The sequence below is a fragment of the Myripristis murdjan genome, chromosome 15, assembly GCF_902150065.1.
Source record: "Myripristis murdjan chromosome 15, fMyrMur1.1, whole genome shotgun sequence".
Classification (NCBI taxonomy): Eukaryota; Metazoa; Chordata; class Actinopteri; order Holocentriformes; family Holocentridae; genus Myripristis; species Myripristis murdjan.
Window position 1 is genome coordinate 199,162 of NC_043994.1, and position 19,820 is coordinate 218,981.

Here is a 19,820-nt window from a genome sequence, read left to right on the forward strand (position 1 = left end):
CGCACCCCAAGCTACTAACTAACAGTAAATAGCTGTTTCCTTGGCATAAATTAAAAGTAATAGTTTGTGTGTTTCTCAGGTGTGTAACAAGGACACGATTCCTCAGCTGCTCTCAGTTACGGATAGAGATGGACCCAGCTTTGCTTCGCCGTACACTGTCTCTTTACAGGGCATGTCCAGGAATAACTGGACTGCTAGGATGAACGAAAGCAGTATGTACTATTACTTCATGATTTACACATACTGTCTGTGTTAGGGATGGAATGATTCAGTATAGGGCTGCTCAATTATGGAAAAAATCATAATCACGATTATTTTGGTCAATATTGAAATCACGATTATTTACACGATTATGTCTTTGAATTTGGAACAGCATTTATTTAACATGTTGGGAATCCAAAATGTTCCCACACTCAGTGGCGGTTCTGCCTATGTTGCCACCCTAGGCGAAATTACTGGCTTGCGCCTGATGTCGGTCGGTGCCGTGGCCGGCTCACCTGATGCCGGCCGGTGGCTTTTTTATTCAAACAAGATTTTGTCCATATAAAAAGTAGCCTATTTTTCCATAAAAGGGTCTTGAAAAAGAGGGGTCGTCTTTTATGCGGGTCAATATGGTAGTCTTTTTTTTTTTATTTTTTTTTAATTATTATTATTATTATTATTATTATTTGGAGGGTGCTCGTGTAACCCCAAGTAGATTGCGCCCTGGGCGGTTGCCCACATTGCCCATAGCAAAAACTGTCGCTGCCCACACTAATGAAGTGGTTCTACCTTTTTTATCAACCAAGCGACGCTGCGCAGCCTCACCCTCTGCCATCTTCACGCGTGCTTAAGTCGCCGGCCTGGATCTCCACTCTCCACACACACGGGGGTGGGGGACTAGCGGTTGAGTTGCGCATGTGCGTCTCTTTTTGAATTTTGAGATCATCTGGAGCCAAAATCGTAATCACGATTAAAATTCGATTAATTGAGCAGCCCTAATTCAGTAAAAAATCCAAACCTTTCGGTTCAATAATCATGGTTTGGGGCATGTATGTATTGTTCGGTGCGGTGGTGGATAAAACTGTGGGAGTTTGTAAGCACTGTGCAACACGTGTGGCTTACGCTGGTGGCAAAACTTCCAATATGATTACGCATTTATGAAGACATCACCCCTGTGTGTCTGTTGACAATGCAAGGAGGACAGAGTCGGGTAAGAGAGCAATTCCTTCTCCCCAAAGCATTGGGGAGGTTTATAGCGAAAGATATGCAGCCCTATACAGTTGTGGGGGATACAGAATTTCAGCATATGATTAAAGTATTAGAGCCATGCTATAATATCACTTCTCAAGGACACTTCAGCAACACGGTAATTCCTGCACTTTATGAACATACACGACGAGAAATTGTCAAAGAATTGCATGTTGCACACAGAAAGTAGGCAATATTGCACAACATGTCCAATAGGTGGCAGTAACACTGTATATTTGCTCAAGTGACACTTGAAATCTGTTCTTTTATTTTTTGACAATGTGTGTCATGAATAGGTAGGGAATTTATTTTATTTTATTTTTTATTTTATTTAGAATTTTAAGGATGGGTAGGGGGATTTATTTTATTTTATTTATTCATGGGAAGGATGGGTAGGTAGGGATTTTATTTTATTTTATTCTTTTTTTTATTTTCGGAAGCGATGCATGGGTTGCTTTTTAAATATAATTAATTCAATATTTGCATTACCACCTTTTTAACGGACGGAGCAGCGTTATTACTAGCAGGTGTCTCTGGCTCGCATCGCAGCGCTAGGTACCTGAAGTCGAATACACCCACCACACCCACCACGCCCACCGCCATAGAGCCAAGCTCCGTGGTGGGGGCAGCAGGCAAACATGACGGGGGATCCGTCCACTTGTAAATCTACAATGGCACTGTTTCACCTCTTTCACTACATCTGCAAAGGTTTTCTCTTGAAGTCGAATTATTTTCACTGGTGGTTTGCGAGGACAAATCACACACACCGTGCGCAAGTCCATTCTTTCCAGCCAGTGCTGTCGGTGGCGTGTCATTCCATTAAGTTATTTTCCGAAGTTACGCGAGAACATCACAAATAAGGCGAGTGCAACGTAGATCAAAATAAAAGCCCTGCTTAACTTTTGACGAATGCCAACAAGGTCACACTCAGTCACTTAAGTGTTTATATTCCTTATGTTCTTAGCCAGAATTTTGTTTGTTGTAAACTTTTGTGCCAAATGAATGAAAAGCATGTTGAAATTGACAATGCCTCCCCTCCCGCTGTACAAAAAACATACCAAACCGAAAACCATGACACTAAAACTGTGATACAAACCAAACTGTGAATTTTGTGAACCATTCCACCCCTAGTGTGTGTTTGTGTGTGTGTGTGTGTGTGTGTGTGTGTGTGTGTACACTTTTATTCAAATTCCTCACCGATGTTCAGTCATTACTGTAACATCATCGATCCCATTTAGAATTGATACCTTTTTTGCCTGTAGCGATATATCCTTAACCATATACACAGATCTGCCTTACAGCACACTCACACGGGTAGATGTTTTATTTTGGTCCTGCTGGGAAGAAAGGTCCTATACATCACTGTGTCAGTCATTCAGCCAGGATTTAATTCCAGAATGGCATAAGTCTAAATCTGTTGGATGGATAGGAGAGAGAAGAAAGTTGGCAATTTTGGTCACCCCATAATCCTCCTCCTAGCACTGGGGAGTAGGCCACTGAGGCATCTGCCTTTCAAAGAATATACTTGTTTCCTTCTGTTGGCCTTCATTACTGAAATTGGTATGAAATTGATAGATCAGTCTGCAGTCACCTATCTGCAAATAGATCACTGATCAGATTTAGACAAAACTTTTATGATGACAAAAACATTGTAAAATTGTCAAAATTAGCCTAAATGGACAAAAGGGTGCTACAGTTACAGGTCAAAAAAGAGTGAATAAAGTGTACTTTATCTACTCTGAATTAGTCCTGGTGGAATCAAATCATTGTGTAGTGTATTTTTTTGCCTATTTTTATCAATATAGTAACTTGGCAATAGCTGAAGAAATGTCAGAAGAACACAATAGAACCTAGAAAAATAGATTTTTTTCTGTTTTTGGTGTTTGAGTGCAAGTTATGAGATTACACACTGTACACACAGTGTCAGTATGCACGAAACTACATAATTATAACACTCCCAAGTTAAGAGTTTTGCTAAAATGAATTTATTTGATTATTCTAATCGATGTCATGCTAATCCTCTCTCTTTGCTGCAGAAACGGGCATAATCCTGACTTTAGCCAAACCCCTACCCAGTGGAGAGTACAGTGTAGTGCTGCGGGTTGCAGACAACCAGGGCATGGAGCAGGACAGCACCGTGCAGGCTACAGTGTGTGATTGCTCTGGGGAATTTGTGGCTTGCAAAAGGATTGGAGAAGCTGGTGTTGGCCTGCCTGTTATACTGGGAATACTGGCAGCTATCCTGCTATTGCTGTGTAAGTGGGCTACTTCATTGTGAAGTCACATATGAGCAGATCCCTTTCTGATGTTTAACCCCTTACCATTCTGGCCCTTTCTTAGACGCATTTTACTGAGGGGGCAGAGGATCTTCTCAGGGAAATAAAAGGTCAACTGTTAGCCACACTTCTGTGTGGCTAACCCTAAGCCACACAGAAGTTGTAAACATCACCTGAAAGCTGGGAACCTAATATGAAATGCAGCCTATTTATTTATTTATTTTTTTGTGTGTATAAGGGTTAGAACATTATGGTGAGAGTATATGATGGCCATCCCTATGTTCAGTTATGTGTCATATACCACGACCACCACAACCTTGAGGAGCACCATAGAAAAATCCATGCTGTGATTTTGTGTGAAAAACTTGACATTTGAAGATTTCCGTAAGAACTACATGTTTTGTCATTTGTATGGTGAGCATTCTGTTCTGGAAATTGCTCAGAAATTCCCCATAATTATCAGAATACCTGGAAAACATGACGTCAACTTCCAAAAAATGGTCTCAATACAATGAAATGGCTACTATGTGGGCTATAATCATCACTTATGAATAAACCTGGACTCATTGGGCCTCATTCACAAACAGTGCGTACGCACAAATCTGTGCTTAAACTGTGTGTATGATCATTTGACGCACAAATCCGGGATTCATCAATATTTTCTTACCCAAATTTGTTCTTACTCTGCAAACAAATTTAGAACTGCCTCAGACCATGCATACGAACAAATGAGGAAGGCCGAACTGACGTAGAAAATGCAAATACACCTTTTAAGTACATGCAGAGTATATAAAACCGCATTCATTAAAAAGAGATTTAATTAACATTTTTTAAAACCATTAATATACTTATATATTTGCCAAATGTATTAAATAACCATGAAATTGACACACTTTCACCCTCATCATTGTGACAATTAAAATATTCAGTGATAACAACAGTCCTAGTTTACAAAGGAATATATGCTGCTATTCTCATCCTGTGGCGTTAGATCAGGTGGACCTTGTCCTCCTCCAGTCTCCTGCTTTTTCTTCTGGTCCATAATGCGTTTTTTTGGCATCAACTTTTATGTCAAACCACTTTTTTTTTCACCTGGGCCACAGTGCGCATCTTTTTTTTTTTTTTTTTTTTTCTACCATGGTCACCCCAGTGGAAATACTCTGGAAAAGTATTCCTTCTCGGGCTTCCACCTCGGACATGATTGTTTCGATTTTTGTGGTTGTAAAGTTCTTTTGTTTTTTGCCTCTTGGCGCCATCGCTTATAACAAACTATGAAATTTACTGATTCTCTCCTCACGTAACCGCTTCCTTCATTCATATGAATCAACTCTAGGCAAGCGGTTTCCTTATATGGAGAAATGGGGACGTGGTAGTATGTTAATCACAAATTGCGAGCACACACCTGTCAATTTAGAATGATTCTGATTCACAAACATACGCAAGGTGGTGAGAACAAAATTGGTTGGTATGCAGGTGTCATGAATCCCACAGTGATTTTGCGTACGCACTTATTTTGTGCCCAAAGTAAGAACATTTCCACGCACATATTAGTGAATGAGGTCCTTTGAATCAACAAGTCTCAGCTTTCCAGACTGTTTAGGCCCCAGTATGCCCAAATACACCATTTTACAGTAGTTCAAAATGACACATTTGTTCTGTATGCAAAAAATTGCATGGTTTGTGCACCAAACAGTATCGGATTAAGATAAGGTTGGCATGTCTGCATTTCTACCCATAGAACCCACTGTTATTCAGATATATTGACATCAAAATCAAGGGATCCCTTTGAAATTGCCAATGTTTGGCATCAATCAGTTCCTTACGTTGTCCCTCTAGCTTTAAAACTGAGCCTACAACAGCGTCTGAAAGTCAGTAAGTTGACTGGGTCCACTGCTGGGACATAAGAACAGTAAAGGGTTGAGAGACTGCACTTGAAAATTAGATATGGCAAGTTATAGAAAAGTCAAGCAAAATTTGTATTACTTTTGTTAGCACACTCCCAGGTTGGCTTTTTTCTTATCTGTGCTCATCATTGACAGAAAACACTGACACTGGCTGTAGCTTTTGTTAAAATGGCATAACCTCAGTGGTATAACCTGTAATGTAGGTTCAAAGGGTACATTACCTCTCACTTGTGTTCCAAACCTTGATATCAGTTCTTCCTAATCAATTACTGTGCACACCATGAACTCTCCACCGTTGCTAAACTTTCCTTATGACACAATACCGATCTTTTCTTCTTTCCATGCTAATATTGTGGCCTTGTAAAAGAAAGGATCACTGGCCTTTTAGGGTCATGATAATAACAAGTGGTAATTAGGTTGCATTAATAAAAACTAAAGAGAAAAAGATATGTTAAAATCATTTCAGAGATACAACAGATGCAACTGTGCTCCAGGCATTGTTTCTCCCAGATGAAGTCCAATGGATAATATGGATGTGTAAACGTCATTTTCTTGTGAATGCTCCTGAACTACAATTATTGACCAATTCCTTAAATATTTGATATGGATATGGGTTGTGGTTGTCATTACAACATATAGTTTTCAGTATAGAATTTTGTTGCTATGGCAACACTATTGCCTGAGAAGGGCAATTTTATGTTGAAAAATATACCCCCGCACATTGCTTATTCATCCATAAAAATTACAAAACACATAACAGGTGACATCAGTCAACAGGTAACATAACAATACAAAGTGATTTCAGTACATATACTTGTACATATAGTGTGTACTTGTCTATATAAATAGGTATAATGTCAATAAAGCCACTATATTTTTTAAGTAGCATGTTGAAACTTGTTCCAAAATCTAACAATACATCAGGTGTTAATAAAAATGAATCATCCATTTCTCTAGTTTGCACTTGTCAGCCATAACTTCTGTGAGTGAAACTAAATCACATCAGGAGGAAAACAAAGAAATGCACAAAGCTTAGTGGCAGTTAATGGCTTGAGGCTGACACGATAACATGTTGGTCATGTGTTTGGCAGCACAGTTAGTGAACACAGCACACTGAAATACTAGGTAGCATGAAACCTTTTGATGTGTCAAGTGTTCTGCTCTTTATTCAGTGTTGGTGTTGCTGCTGCTGATGTTCTTAAGACGAAGGGGAGGAGAAAAAGGGGAGCCTCTAATACAGGACGACGACATCAGAGATAACGTTTACTACTATGATGAAGAGGGAGGAGGAGAGGACGACCAGGTAAATACACTGATAAAATTCAGGATTGCAGTGTTTTCCCTGCCACAATAAGACTTTTTTGCAATATGCCATGCTCAAGCAACAAAATCAATCTGATAAATACATTTTGCCTGTAATTCTTTGTATAGTTACTTACCAGTAAGTCACTACTGGGTGTTGCCGAGCTGCCGTGCTTGATTGATGCGCTGTAGGTATCCGCCGATGAGTTGGAATGAACAATGACAATTACAATGTCCATTAACTTGTAATACTTATTTATTCTCACAGAGAGGATTTACAACACATTTAGCATAGCCTAGCCTTACCACTGCTATGCCCTGTGGACACTATGGCCACAATCAAAACGGTATGCCTCCCCTCGCTGGCAGCACACCTGTGACTCAGTTACACTTCCTGTATATATGCACCCCCAATTACAGACAACTGTCCCCCTCAAGTTTTATGTCAATCGGACATATTGTTTCTGAGAAAAATGTGAATTTTAGGTTTGGCACCCCTTAGTGGCCAGTTGGCTCCAAATTTCGCAAGGTCCTTCAGGGGAGTTGGGGAACAAAGGAACTCAAGTTTGGTGTTGATTGGACTTACAGTTCCGGAGATATGACGCAATTCCTGTTTAGGTACGTTTCAGGGAGGCAGTTAAAAATTTGTAAATTTGGCATTTTTTGTCAGAGCGTAATTCTTTTGGTAACTTTTTGGTTTGAGGGTCTGTGGATTCTGTGTGCCAAGTTTCGTGGCGATCGGACTTACGGCCTAGGAGGAGTTCGAAAATGTGGGTCATGCAAATTTCGCGATTTTGCGAAATTTTGCAGAAAGTGGCATGGCCTATATCATAAGGTTCGTCTTGAGCAACTGAATGCGTGGATATAAGGCATTTGAATGTGCAACTTAAGGTTTGGAAGTTATAGGCCCAAACGTGTTGACCCTTAGAATAGCACCACCTATTGGTCAACATGTGTAGTTTTTTGTGCCTGAGGTACATGCCACCATCTGTACCAGCCCCTAAAGTTTGCTTTACATAACTGTTATGGTTTAGGCTCCAGTACCAGTTTTATCAATAGAAGAATATAAATAAACAAATACATACATACATACATACATACAGTGCTGTGAAAAGTATTTGCCCCCTTCCTGATTTCTTATTTTTTTGCATATTTGTCATATTTAAATGTTTCATCATCAAACAAATTTTAATATTAGACAAAGATAACCCGAGTAAATACAAAATGCAGTTTTTAAATGATGATTTCATTTATTAAGGGAAAAAAACTATCCAAACTTACCTGGCCCTATGTGAAAAACTAATTGCCCCCGAACCCTAATAACTGGTTGTGCCATCCTTGGCGGCAACAGCTGCAATCAAGCATTTGCAATAACTTGCAGTGAGTATTTTACATCGCTGTGGAGGAATTTTGTTTTAATTCAGCCACATTGGAGGGTTTTCGAGCATGAACGGCATGTTTAAGGTCATGCCACAGCATCTCAATTGGATACAAGTCTGGACTTTGACTAGGCCACTCCAAAACCTTCATTTTGTTTTTTTAAGCCATTCAGAGGTGGTTGGTGTGTTTCAGATCATTGTCCTGCTGCGTAACCCAAGTGTGCTTGAGCTTGAGGCCACAAACTGATGGCCAGATGTTCTCCTTGAGGATTTTCTGGTAGAGAGCAGAATTCATGGTTCCATCAATTATGGCAAGTCGTCCAGGCCCTGAAGCAGCAAAGTAGCCCCAGGTCATCACACTACCACCACCATGTTTGACTGTTGGTATGATGTTCTTTTTATGAAATGCTGTGTTAGTTTTACACCAGATGTAACGGGACGCACACCTTTCAAAAAGTTCAACAGTTCTTTAGATGTTGTTCTGGGTTCTTTTGTGACCTCCTGGATGAGTTGTCAGTGCGCTCTTGGAGTAATTTTGGTAGGCTGGCCACTCGTGTGAAGGTTCACCACTGTTCCAAGTTTCCTCCATTTGTGGATAATGGCTCTCACTGTGTTTTGCTGGAGTCCCAAAGTCGTAGAAATGGCTTTGTAACCCTTTCCAGACTGATGGATACTAATGACTTTGTTTCTCATCTGCTCTTGAATTTCTTTAGATCACGGCATGATGTGTTGCTTTTTGAGATCTTTTATCCTACTTCACTTTGTCAGACAGGTTCTATATGTGATTTCTTGATTCAACAGGTCTGGCAGTAATCAGGCCTGGGTGTGGCTAGTGAAATTGAACTCAGCTTTCCAAAAAAATGTGGTCAATCACAGTTAATTCATGATTTAACAAGAGGGGGCAATTACTTTTTCACATAGGGCCAGGTAGGTTTGGATGGCTTTTTTCCTTTTAATAAATGAAATCATCATTTAAAAACTGCATATTGTATTTACTTGGTTTTCCTTTGTCTAATATTAATATTTGTTTGATGATCTGAAACATTTAAGTGTGACAAATATGCAAAAAAAAAAAAAAAAATGAAATCAGGAAAGGGCAAATACTTCTTCACAGCACTGTACATACATACATTAGTGAAGCAGGAATTCTCTCTAGACAGTTCAGTAGAACTTTAAAAAAAATCTGATTTCTGTCTTGTAAACCATCATCTCTACTTCTGGCTTGTTAAAATTGTAATTGTTTAGACAGGACTATGCTGGAAATAAGCCATTCTTTTTGAAAAATGCTAAATAGAAAAAAGTGGAAAAAAAAAAAGGTTTCCTCCCCAATTTATTCTGCAAATGTACACACAACGTTGTGCACTACACACACAACATGTCCAAACGTACATATTTTAACATGACCAAAAGATCATTTCACACAGCATAAGAAAAATCTTAATACACTCAATATTTTAACTTGGGATGGTACGATACCATTTTTTCCTTGCCGATCCGATTCCGATGCTAAATTCTGCCTAAAAGCCAATACCGATCCGATACCAGCGTGCTTCTGCTGTACACTATCAACCTTACATGATATGATTGCTGTCATCACGTTAAACCCTTTGTAAAACATGAAAAAACATACAGAGAATGAATGCCACAGAGCTGTTCTTTTATTATCCAACTTAGTTTGACAGTCTAGACACTCTTAAACCGTTTTGCCAAATCGCTGACATTTTGCAACTTACCGTATTGACCCGCATAAAAGACGATCCTGATTTTAAGATGACCCCTCTTTTTCAAGACTCTTTTGGAAAAATACTTTTTATATGGACAAAATCTTGTTTGAATAAAAAAGCCACTGGCCGGCATCAGGCGAGCTGGCCGCGGCACCGGTCAGCATCAGGCTTGGCGCCCTGCGTGCATCTGCATCACGTGGTGGTATGGGTGGTAGTATCAGTGCATTAACAGGCGTACTCGCCGATTCCGATATGACCAAATAAGGCTGTATTGGGCACTTTCACGTATACCAGTATCGGTATCAGTACCATCCCTAATTTTAACAGTCCACTACTGCAGCTTGCTCAAACATTCTCTTTGGCTCCGCTGACACTAGATCAACAGCAGACTAAACTCATGTCACTTAATCACTTTTGCTGCATAGTGTGCCACTGACTGTAGTTCAACATTTCGTCATCTCTAAGTGCTACTATGTGGTCTTTGAGCGCATTTGTGATTTCAAATGTGCTGAAGGCACTTGCTTTGGACTTCGGAGAGAAAGAGATACAGAGAGTGTGTTTGCATGTGACACGTTTGCCTCAGCAGCTTCCCCTTTTCAGTAAGGCAAATGCATTTTTATTGATTGCAGCAATGGGGCACCTTCCTACAGGGCTATGTAGAGGTGTGGAAGTGTTTATTTGTGCTCTACAATGTTACAACTGTGAAACAATCAGAAAATAACCATCTGTTGCAAGCAAGGTGCTCAAATATCAAACCTTTCTTTTTGGAAAGTGCTAAATCACTTTGAATTGGCTTCTTTCAAGCAAAGGTCAACCTAGAAGGTTGCACATCCTAAGTCTAAGAGCCGTTTATTCATTTTTTCATTCATTTCATTCATCCTATTGTTTTTGCTCAGATTATTTTTATTTATTTGTTTATCTATGTATGTATGTAAAACTGATGAAAAAGGCACAACGCCTATACTTTCTTGAACTTGAGAAAAGTCAATCTGCCCCAGAAACTGCTCCTGTCATTTTACACCTGTTGCGTGCAAAACATCATCACACATGACATCATAGTGTGGTACAACAGTTGTACCTCAACTGATAAAAAGGCCATGGACAGAGTCAGGAAGTCAGCCCAGAAAATAACACACACACAGCTACCATCACTCTCTGACAAATACCACACCAAATGCCAACAACGAGCACGAAACATAACCTAGGACAGTTCCCACCCATGTCACGCTCTTTTCACACTGCTGTCCTCTGGGAGGTGCTACAGATCTATTCAGGCTTGCACCTCCAGATTAACACACAGTTTTTACCCCAGTGCCATCAGGCAGCTGAATTCACACATGACTGACCTATAGCTGCTCTTCCACTGATTGCACTTTAAAGAACTGTGCCGCACTTTAGAGGACTGTACAATACAGACATCACACAAAAAGTAAGGAAATTTGTGTTTGGTAGATTATTTCTTTGTTGTAACAGTGCTTCTTGGCAATAAATCTTGTACCGTTGGAGAGCCAGTTTATTTCCCTTTTAAATGGTGGATGGATGATTGAAATTTGAAGAAACAAGACATATTGGCAATTTAACAAGTAATTCATTTAACAAACAGGAGCCTCAGTAGCGTGTGGAAGAACCATACACAGCCACAACAGCATGGCATCTCCTCCTTATGCTGGTCACCAGCCTGGTCACACACTGCTTTTGAATGGTGGATGGATGATTGAAATTTGAAGAAACAAGACATATTGGCAATTTAACAAGTAATTCATTTAACAAACAGGAGCCTCAGTAGCGTGTGGAAGAACCATACACAGCCACAACAGCATGGCATCTCCTCCTTATGCTGGTCACCAGCCTGGTCACACACTGCTTTTGAATGGTGGATGGATGATTGAAATTTGAAGAAACAAGACATATTGGCAATTTAACAAGTAATTCATTTAACAAACAGGAGCCTCAGTAGCGTGTGGAAGAACCATACACAGCCACAACAGCATGGCATCTCCTCCTCATGCTGGTCACCAGCCTGGTCACACACTGCTAGGGTTGGGTACCGAAATGCGGTGCCAATAGGTACCGGTTCCAACGTAAACGGTAGTAACGAGACCGAATAAGAACGAAAATTTCGGTGCCTCATTTCGTTGCTGGTGTTCCGGCGTCACCTTGCGGTTGTTGAACGTGACGTCAGAAATAGCAACAACAAAATAAGCTGTACCAGAAGCTCAAAACAAGAGTCAATAGCAACAACAAAATAAGCTGTTAGGCATTGGCAGAGAAGATTTGGCAAATTTTCATGGGCGCAACCCACATACTTAGCTCTGCCGCTCATCCCACAAATGCATGTTCCTTACAAATGTGGCATCATTTAAAAGGAAATAAACAGGCTTTCCAATGGTTTAAGATTTATTGCCAAGAAGCATCGTTACAACAAAGAAATAATCTACCAAACAGATTTCTTTACTTTTTGTGCGATGTTTAGTTACGTGGCATTTACCTTATGTCTATTTATTGTTTGTTTTGTGTTTCTTTTTTTGCCTTCCCTGTCTCTTTTAAACCACATGGGTTTGCAATTTTAATTTAGGTTGTACCACTGGTATAAATGACAATGAAGGCATTCATTCATTCATTCTTGTATGTATGTATACTTTTTATCTACAGAAGGTAGTGGTGCTTTGCACAATAAATTGTGCGGTACGTTTTAGAACCACAGCACATTTTCTTTTTTGGCTTGGCAGAGGAAACAGTTATTTTGAGATAATATGATATAGATAGATATATTTTATTATAAGATGGAATTAAAGATACATTTTTTTATCCTTTGAAGCATGTCACCTGCTATCTATGAAAAACCTCCTGTATGATGCATATATTACAACTAAACATGTGGTTGTAAGAGTTGGATGTTGACAGTGGTGCATCTGTCTTCCATCAGGACTATGACCTGAGTATTCTCCATCGTGGTCTAGACAACCGTCCTGAGGTCTTCAGGAATGATGTGGTGCCAAACTTCATGCCAGCTCCTCAGTACCGGCCTCGTCCTGCCAACCCAGAGGACATTGGCAACTTCATTGATGATGTAAGTCAAGTGATGATTCAGGAGCTAATGTGAGCCAAATTGCTTCCAGCCTGGTTAAAATGAAGAGAAAAAGATGGCCATCACTTCATCTCAAGAAATCCTCACAAGCCTACATCATCATTCATTTGACATATTTTTGTTTTCATATTCCATAATATGAGCATAAACTTTTGTCTAATTTTGCCATTTTTTGTATACAGCACAATTTGTGAACAAATATTTGAATGGAAACACATCTTAAGGCAGTTTTGTGGTTTAAGGTTGTAAATTGCCTCCTAAATGTGGCAAATGTGTCATATACATTTTTCACTAAGAATTTCAATTGTCTTTTTAGTGTGAGATGGCTGGAAGGCTGGTGATGTTGATGAACGCAAATAATACTGTCTAGGCTACAGTGTGAAAAGTAATGTAGCCCAGCACTCTCCTCTAGCTTTGGTGTAGGTGTACAACCACAAGCATGACCACATGTCAAATCAGTATGCACAAGTCAGGCGAATGCTCAAACATATGGTAATCTGATTACCAAAATAAATTTCTCTCTCTCCAGCCTGTTTCCTAATCCCTTATAACAGTGATCCCCCCTTATTTTTTCATGAGAGCCACACTGGCAGGACAAAGTCAACAGGAGAGCCGCTTTTACTACTAAACACTACAAAATATAGTGAGCTAAGCTCCCAGTTACATTACATTAAGCCTCACTACGCTGAAGCTACCCTCTAGATAATGTAGCACGCTAAGCTACAATAAAGTGACAAAATGTAGCTTAACTACATCAAAGCTTTTTTTTTTTTTTTTCTTTTTTTGTAACATCAAACCAACTTCATTCCAAGTCATTGCTATCTTAGTAATCAATAAAACTGTCAAACAGTCAGGCATGCTAACCCTAACCCAACATGCTCAGTTCAATAGTTGATTAAACTGTGCTCTCTCTGCTTTTACTGCTACAAAACATGGCAACAAAAACAAACATGCTTCACATAATAACAAAAAGCAGGTAGTGCGTATATACTAATATGGGGGAAGTGTGCATGTATGTTAGTGTGTATGTGTGCACACCTGTGTTTGCATGTAGTTTCTGCCTCTGTGTTCCAACGTTTTTTCCTTATTAGTGGATATGGAGGCCAGGCATCCTGATCTTTCTTACAGCAGCTGCTTGTTCACGCGACGCACGTGCTCATGTCCCGCTGCAGCAGACAATTAGGACAGGTACGCGGCGTCAAACAGAAGAGTGGCTGTCAGCTACACATACAGGTCCATGAGTGGCGGTGACGTCACCCACTGCTCCTAGTTATATTTCAAACCGCAGCAAAAGCTTCGCTGTGTTTAAGGTTTAGAAAATAATACCTGGGAAAATGTAGCTTCTGCGGACGCTACCACGCTATTTGATCAGTAAAATAGTTTCACTACTTAAAAGCTATTTGATTTAGGAAACAGCGATGTTACGACCACACTACTGACAAATGTAGTTAAACTAGTAACATCACTACTTGTAACGCTGCTACTGCCCAACACTGTTTGAATATATATACATATATTTCTCTCTCTCTCTCTCTCTCTCTCTCTCTTTCTCTCTCTCTCTCTCATTCTCTCTCTCTCTCTCTCTCTCTCTCTCTCTCTGTACATATATATATATATATATATATATATATATATATATATATATATATATATATATATATATATATACACACTATTCACAAAAAGTTAGGGATATTCGGCTTTCGGGTGAAATTTCAGGATGAACCTAAAATGCATTCTAACCTTTACAGGTGAACTTAATGTGACCTTCTGTAAACTTTTGAATGCACATGTCCAACTGTTCAATGTTTCAGTACTTTTTGCACAAGTTGCTGTTCTCTAACAAGGAGTTTAACAGCAAAATTCACATCAGGTGTTTGATGCTCCAGCTCACCGAGGTCGAATCATTAGGGAACGGCTGCTGGAGACTGGGGTACCTCAAATGGAGTGGCCTGCACTTTCTCAGACCTGAATCCCATAGAAAACCTATGGGATCAGCTGAGTCGCCGTGTAGAGGCTTGGAGCTCTGTACCCCAGAACCTCAATGTCCTGAGGGCCACCCTTCAAGAAGAGTGGGATGCCATGCCTCAGCAGACAATAAGTCGACTTGTGAACAGCATGAGACGTCGTTGTCAAGCTGTAATTGATGCTCAAGGGCACATGACAAGTTATTGACACTGACATTTTTTGTTGTGGTATATCCACCACTGTTGTTGGCTTTTGTTTCAAGAAATTGTTGGAGATGAGGAAATCACCAGTGTATGCTTCTACTTAAATGCCCTACTTTCATGATATAATATCACTGTAGCGTGAACATTTTACATTTTCCATAAATTTCACCCAAAAGCCGAATATCCCTAACTTTTTGTGAGTAGTGTATATATACATCCATATCCGTTGCTTTGATTGTCACTTTCACAGCAAGACAAATTTTGTTAATGCACAAAATCTAGAATCTTGAAGTCTTCAGCTGGAATAAGATGGTTTGGAACGGAAGTTCCAACTGGAAATCCCAACATAATTAGCAACTTAAATGGGCAGAACAAACATTGATGGCAGGTGTTCTAGAGTCAGACCATAACACGAAAAATGGTAACAGCCATGGAAAATGAAGACACGTGGTTATTTTAAATAGATTAAAACTAATAACTTGGCAAATTTGAGCACATTATGCACTGAAAGCATTTCTTCAACTGGCCATAGACTCAGAGTATTCTGAACAAAATGGTATTCCAGACAATTTCACACAAAGTCTGGAAACATATCAGTGGCATGATTAAACTATACAGTACATATGTATGTGTCAGCCATATATCCCTCGTTTAATTGAAATTATACACTGTTAAAAGAAAAACCTTGCTCAAATTAAAAAAAATTGATGTTCAGTGGTCACATCTAAAATATTCGACTTCACAGAATCTAAATTGAGTCACTTGTTATGAGCTGATTCTTTTATGTTTATGTAAACTTTATTACTGCACTTGACCCAACCTTAATTCTTTGTCTTGATCCAAATGAACCAACGTAATTTATTTACATTGAACCAAATAAGTAATTAATGTTTGCATTGACACCAGTAAATTCATTTACACATAATCAAACTATATTTTTCACATTTCATTTTACTTCAATGCATTTCCCATCTTACACTCTATGAAAGATAAGATACTTGGCCAATACATTATTTCAAAAATTATTTACTCTTTCAACATTCAACTTTCAACAACAAAGTGCATCATAGCCAGAGAAGCGTATTGCAAAAACAAAACAAAACAAAAAAAAAAAAAAAAAAAAAAACACTTCTTTTGAAACATTTGTCCTGGTTTGTCTGGAATGAAGAATGTAGCTAACGCTAACGTTAGCAATATTGGTTTAGCCATGAATGTAACATAGCCCAATCATAACAAGGGTTTTGGTTTTTGGCCAACATGCATTCCTGACTGTCAATGTTAACCAGCTTGCACATTAGCTACGTTAGCTAGGTACATGCTTGTAGCTTACAAGCTACAAGCATGCAAAGATGGCTAGCTAGCTTTGGTGGTGGCTGATTAGCCAGCTTAAATGGGGCCATTCTTTGCCATTTTGCCAACACAAAACACTAAAAATTTGAGTATATTCTTCTGCTGTGCAACTTACGTTTATTTTCGGGTGTAATCCATAAAAGATGTCTCTCGCCAGTCAGGCCATGCAAAAAGAGAACTGTTTCTGGTGGGGCTCACGTGAATCACATTTGACTCAAAATAAAAAATATTATCTGATGAACATGAACCAAAAAATATGTCTGAGAGAAATCAATAATATAGTGTTGTGTCCTTTGGGCGGATATTTAGTTCCGTAAAAATCAAAACTGATGTCTCAAAATCCAAAAAGAAAGAGTTTCACAATCAAATCAATAATTTTATTCTGTTTTCAATGGAAGTTATGAGATTGAATGAACAACTGCATGTTAGACTTATTACAGTGTACGACTTCTAAAAGACCAGCAGGGTTATGTAATGGGACTTAAGTCATGTTGTGCCTGTACATTTACTGAGAATTAAGGCTACAATTTAATGCCTCTGAAATGTTCTCTACACATGTTGTATCAGAGGTGGTGCAGAAATGTCAGTGATTGGTCAGGGAAAATCAAATCCTCCAATCACAGAAAACTGGTAACGAGAGAAGTTTCTGACTGAGTAGCCTAATTTAGTGGAAGTGTCAGGCTACGTGATCTGTGCCTTTCGTAAAGCTTTGTAACTTGTCGTAGTTGTTACTTATAGGAACTAATTTGTGATGACTCAGTGGGTTTATGGCAGATCTCATGTATGCTATGTCTTCAATCTACCTTGATATTTGTTGCATATCGTCCTATTACTGCTCACACTTGACCATACAGTGTCATAACATGTAAATTCTGTAAATTATCATCTGAAAAAGAAATCTGTTTGTCTCATTCCTCAGAATCTAAAGGCAGCTGACAATGACCCCACAGCTCCCCCCTACGACTCCCTTTTGGTGTTTGACTATGAAGGAGGAGGCTCTGATGCAGGCAGTCTCTCTTCTCTGAACTCCTCCAGCAGTGGAGACCAGGACTATGATTGTCTCAGTGAATGGGGGCCCCGCTTTAAGAAACTGGCTGACATGTATGGAGGAGAAGAAGATGACATGCTATAAATGAACCAACAAACAAATGTAAACATGGATTGATGAATAAATGCAGGGAAAATGGCCAGATTCAAACAACTGTTAAGTGCCTAGAAAATGCTTTTGGAGGTGGGGTCAGGTTCATTTACTGTCCTTCACAATCCTGTAAGCAAGTTCAAAGCCATTGTTTTCATTGTTTTCTTTTTAATAAGGGTTGTGTTTGCTAATCCAGTAGCCACTGTTTCCCACATTGTACTTGATTAACTGTTGGTCTCTTTTTGGATCCCAGTCTGATTACGAGGTTTATTACTAAAAACGCTTGATGGGGGCCACTGGAGATTAATGGATTAACACAAGGATTTTGTCATTGATAATGAGGGTAATCTTGTTTAGCTCATACAAACACATAACTTTTCCCACCTCGAGGTTATGTACTGCTGTCTCAGTGGTGCTTTAAAGCCAAACAGCGCCATTCTGTTCTTGACTTTCCCCCTCATTCTGCCAGTGTACAGTTTGTATCATTGCTTCTGTTTAAATCTTTATTTTTTATTTTTTTTCATTATTATTTTTTTTAATTAAAGTTAATGCTTGAGGCATGAAATTTCAGGAATTATCAGAGTGAAACTATTTAGCTAGTGAATTTGTCATATCAACCTCAGAAGGTATAGTCACTGAATGAAATTATGTCAATAAATGCTTTTTAAAATGTTTGATACGGATATGTTAATTTGGGGTTGTTATTTTGACATTGTAATGTCTAAATTATGAAATGTTTACACTGCTGTTTTTGGATTTTATGTTTTGAATACAACAGTGGATGTGTGTTTAAGGGGCAGTGTGCCTCATGACGTAGAGCGGTCATCTGGTAACCAGAGGGTTCCCGGTTCGATCCCCGGCTCCTCCAGAGTGTGTCGAAGTGTCCATGAGCAAGATACTGAACCCCTCACCACTCCTGATGGACAGCTAGGCGCCTTGCATGGCAGCCTCTGCCATCAGTGTGTGAATGTGGGGCAAACATTGTAAAGCGCTTTGAGTAGTCAGTAGACTAGAAATGCAGTCCATTTACCATTTATTTGAGAGAGAGAGAGACAGCCATGTGAGGTAAAGAACTCCTGGGGGATAAGAAAGAGGAAAAGAATATAACTGTAGCTGCAGCGCAGCAAGGGTCGGGGCTGGGCAATTTTAGGCAATTCTGAGCAACAGGTGTAGAATAGGATGATGGCATTCTAATGTGCATTTTGCATCAGTTGAGGTTTGAACTCAGTTTCTGGCAAGGACAATGCTCTATCTCACTAAGCTAATTGGCAAGTGTCAATTCATGTGAGGCTTCACAAATTGACTAAGCCAGTCACATGATAGCAGCCGCCTATGCATGGAAAGGCAGATTTCAAACCACTGTTTAAAAAAAAAAAAAAAAAAAATCAGTCATCAAGACAAAAATCTGAAAATACACATATTGCATCTAGACAGCATGGAGATGTTGGTCATTTGTTTTTGACAATGATTGATTTGCTCCATAAGTGAAAAACTTGTGTTCAAAAATGCCATTCTTGGATTGACTCCAATTGTTCATGAGAGCAAAATTCAAAATGCTGTCAAAAATTGAGTTTTTGAGATACAATTATGAAATTTGCCACACATCATCTACCATGACTCCAAAATTTTGACAATTTTTTTCGTGAGCATTGAAGATTTATTTACCAACAATTTGCAAGTGTAGGTTTACAGTACCGTTTACAGTCAAACATTTTGATGCACTGTAGGCTCAATTTTTTATTTGATTTTTGAAAAATCTGTGGATCGTTTGTGTAGCTCTGTAGCAAGTTTGGTGACATTTGAGCAAAAATTGTGGGAGGAGATAGGTTTAATAAGTTTTACAGTTTTTGAAAAAAATAGAGTAATGGATTTCATAATTTGTAATAGGTTTAAGTGCACAAAAGTTTCTCCAGTATTGGGGCTACATTTTGGTGAAAGTTGCAAAGCTATCGCACATATGGTTGATTTGTTATGAATTTTCAAAGTTTTGAAATTTAGAGGCTTGCTGTAGCGCCACCATCAGGACGATTGGCTTGTGTTTGCATCAGAGGTAATCTGGCATGGGACTGGACCTTTGTGCAAAATTTGGTGATTTTTGAAAGAAAGAAAGAAGAAGAGGAAGAAGGAATACAATATAACTTTAAGCTGCCCGGCCTCTAACTAGCTGCTTTCAATAACCCGTCTGAAACATTTCATCACAGTAGGGTATTGTCCATTTGAAGGTATAATCCTGTTAACAATGAATCTTTGATGGTATA

The 19,820-nt window shown here is 39.1% G+C and overlaps 1 protein-coding gene across 1 annotated transcript in view; it reads left to right on the plus strand.

Annotated features, from left to right (window-relative positions):
- cdh31 (cadherin 31) overlaps positions 1 to 18,239 on the plus strand; it is a 51,544-nt gene extending 33,305 nt beyond the window's left edge. Inside the window, exons 14-18 of the mRNA XM_030070681.1 lie at positions 80 to 212; positions 3,267 to 3,485; positions 6,583 to 6,713; positions 12,742 to 12,885; positions 17,344 to 18,239. Coding sequence (XP_029926541.1) covers positions 80 to 212; positions 3,267 to 3,485; positions 6,583 to 6,713; positions 12,742 to 12,885; positions 17,344 to 17,556 — 840 coding nt within the window. The 3' untranslated portion in view covers positions 17,557 to 18,239. The remainder of the gene's footprint in view (positions 1 to 79; positions 213 to 3,266; positions 3,486 to 6,582; positions 6,714 to 12,741; positions 12,886 to 17,343) is intronic.
- Positions 18,240 to 19,820: the final 1,581 nt, after the last annotated feature.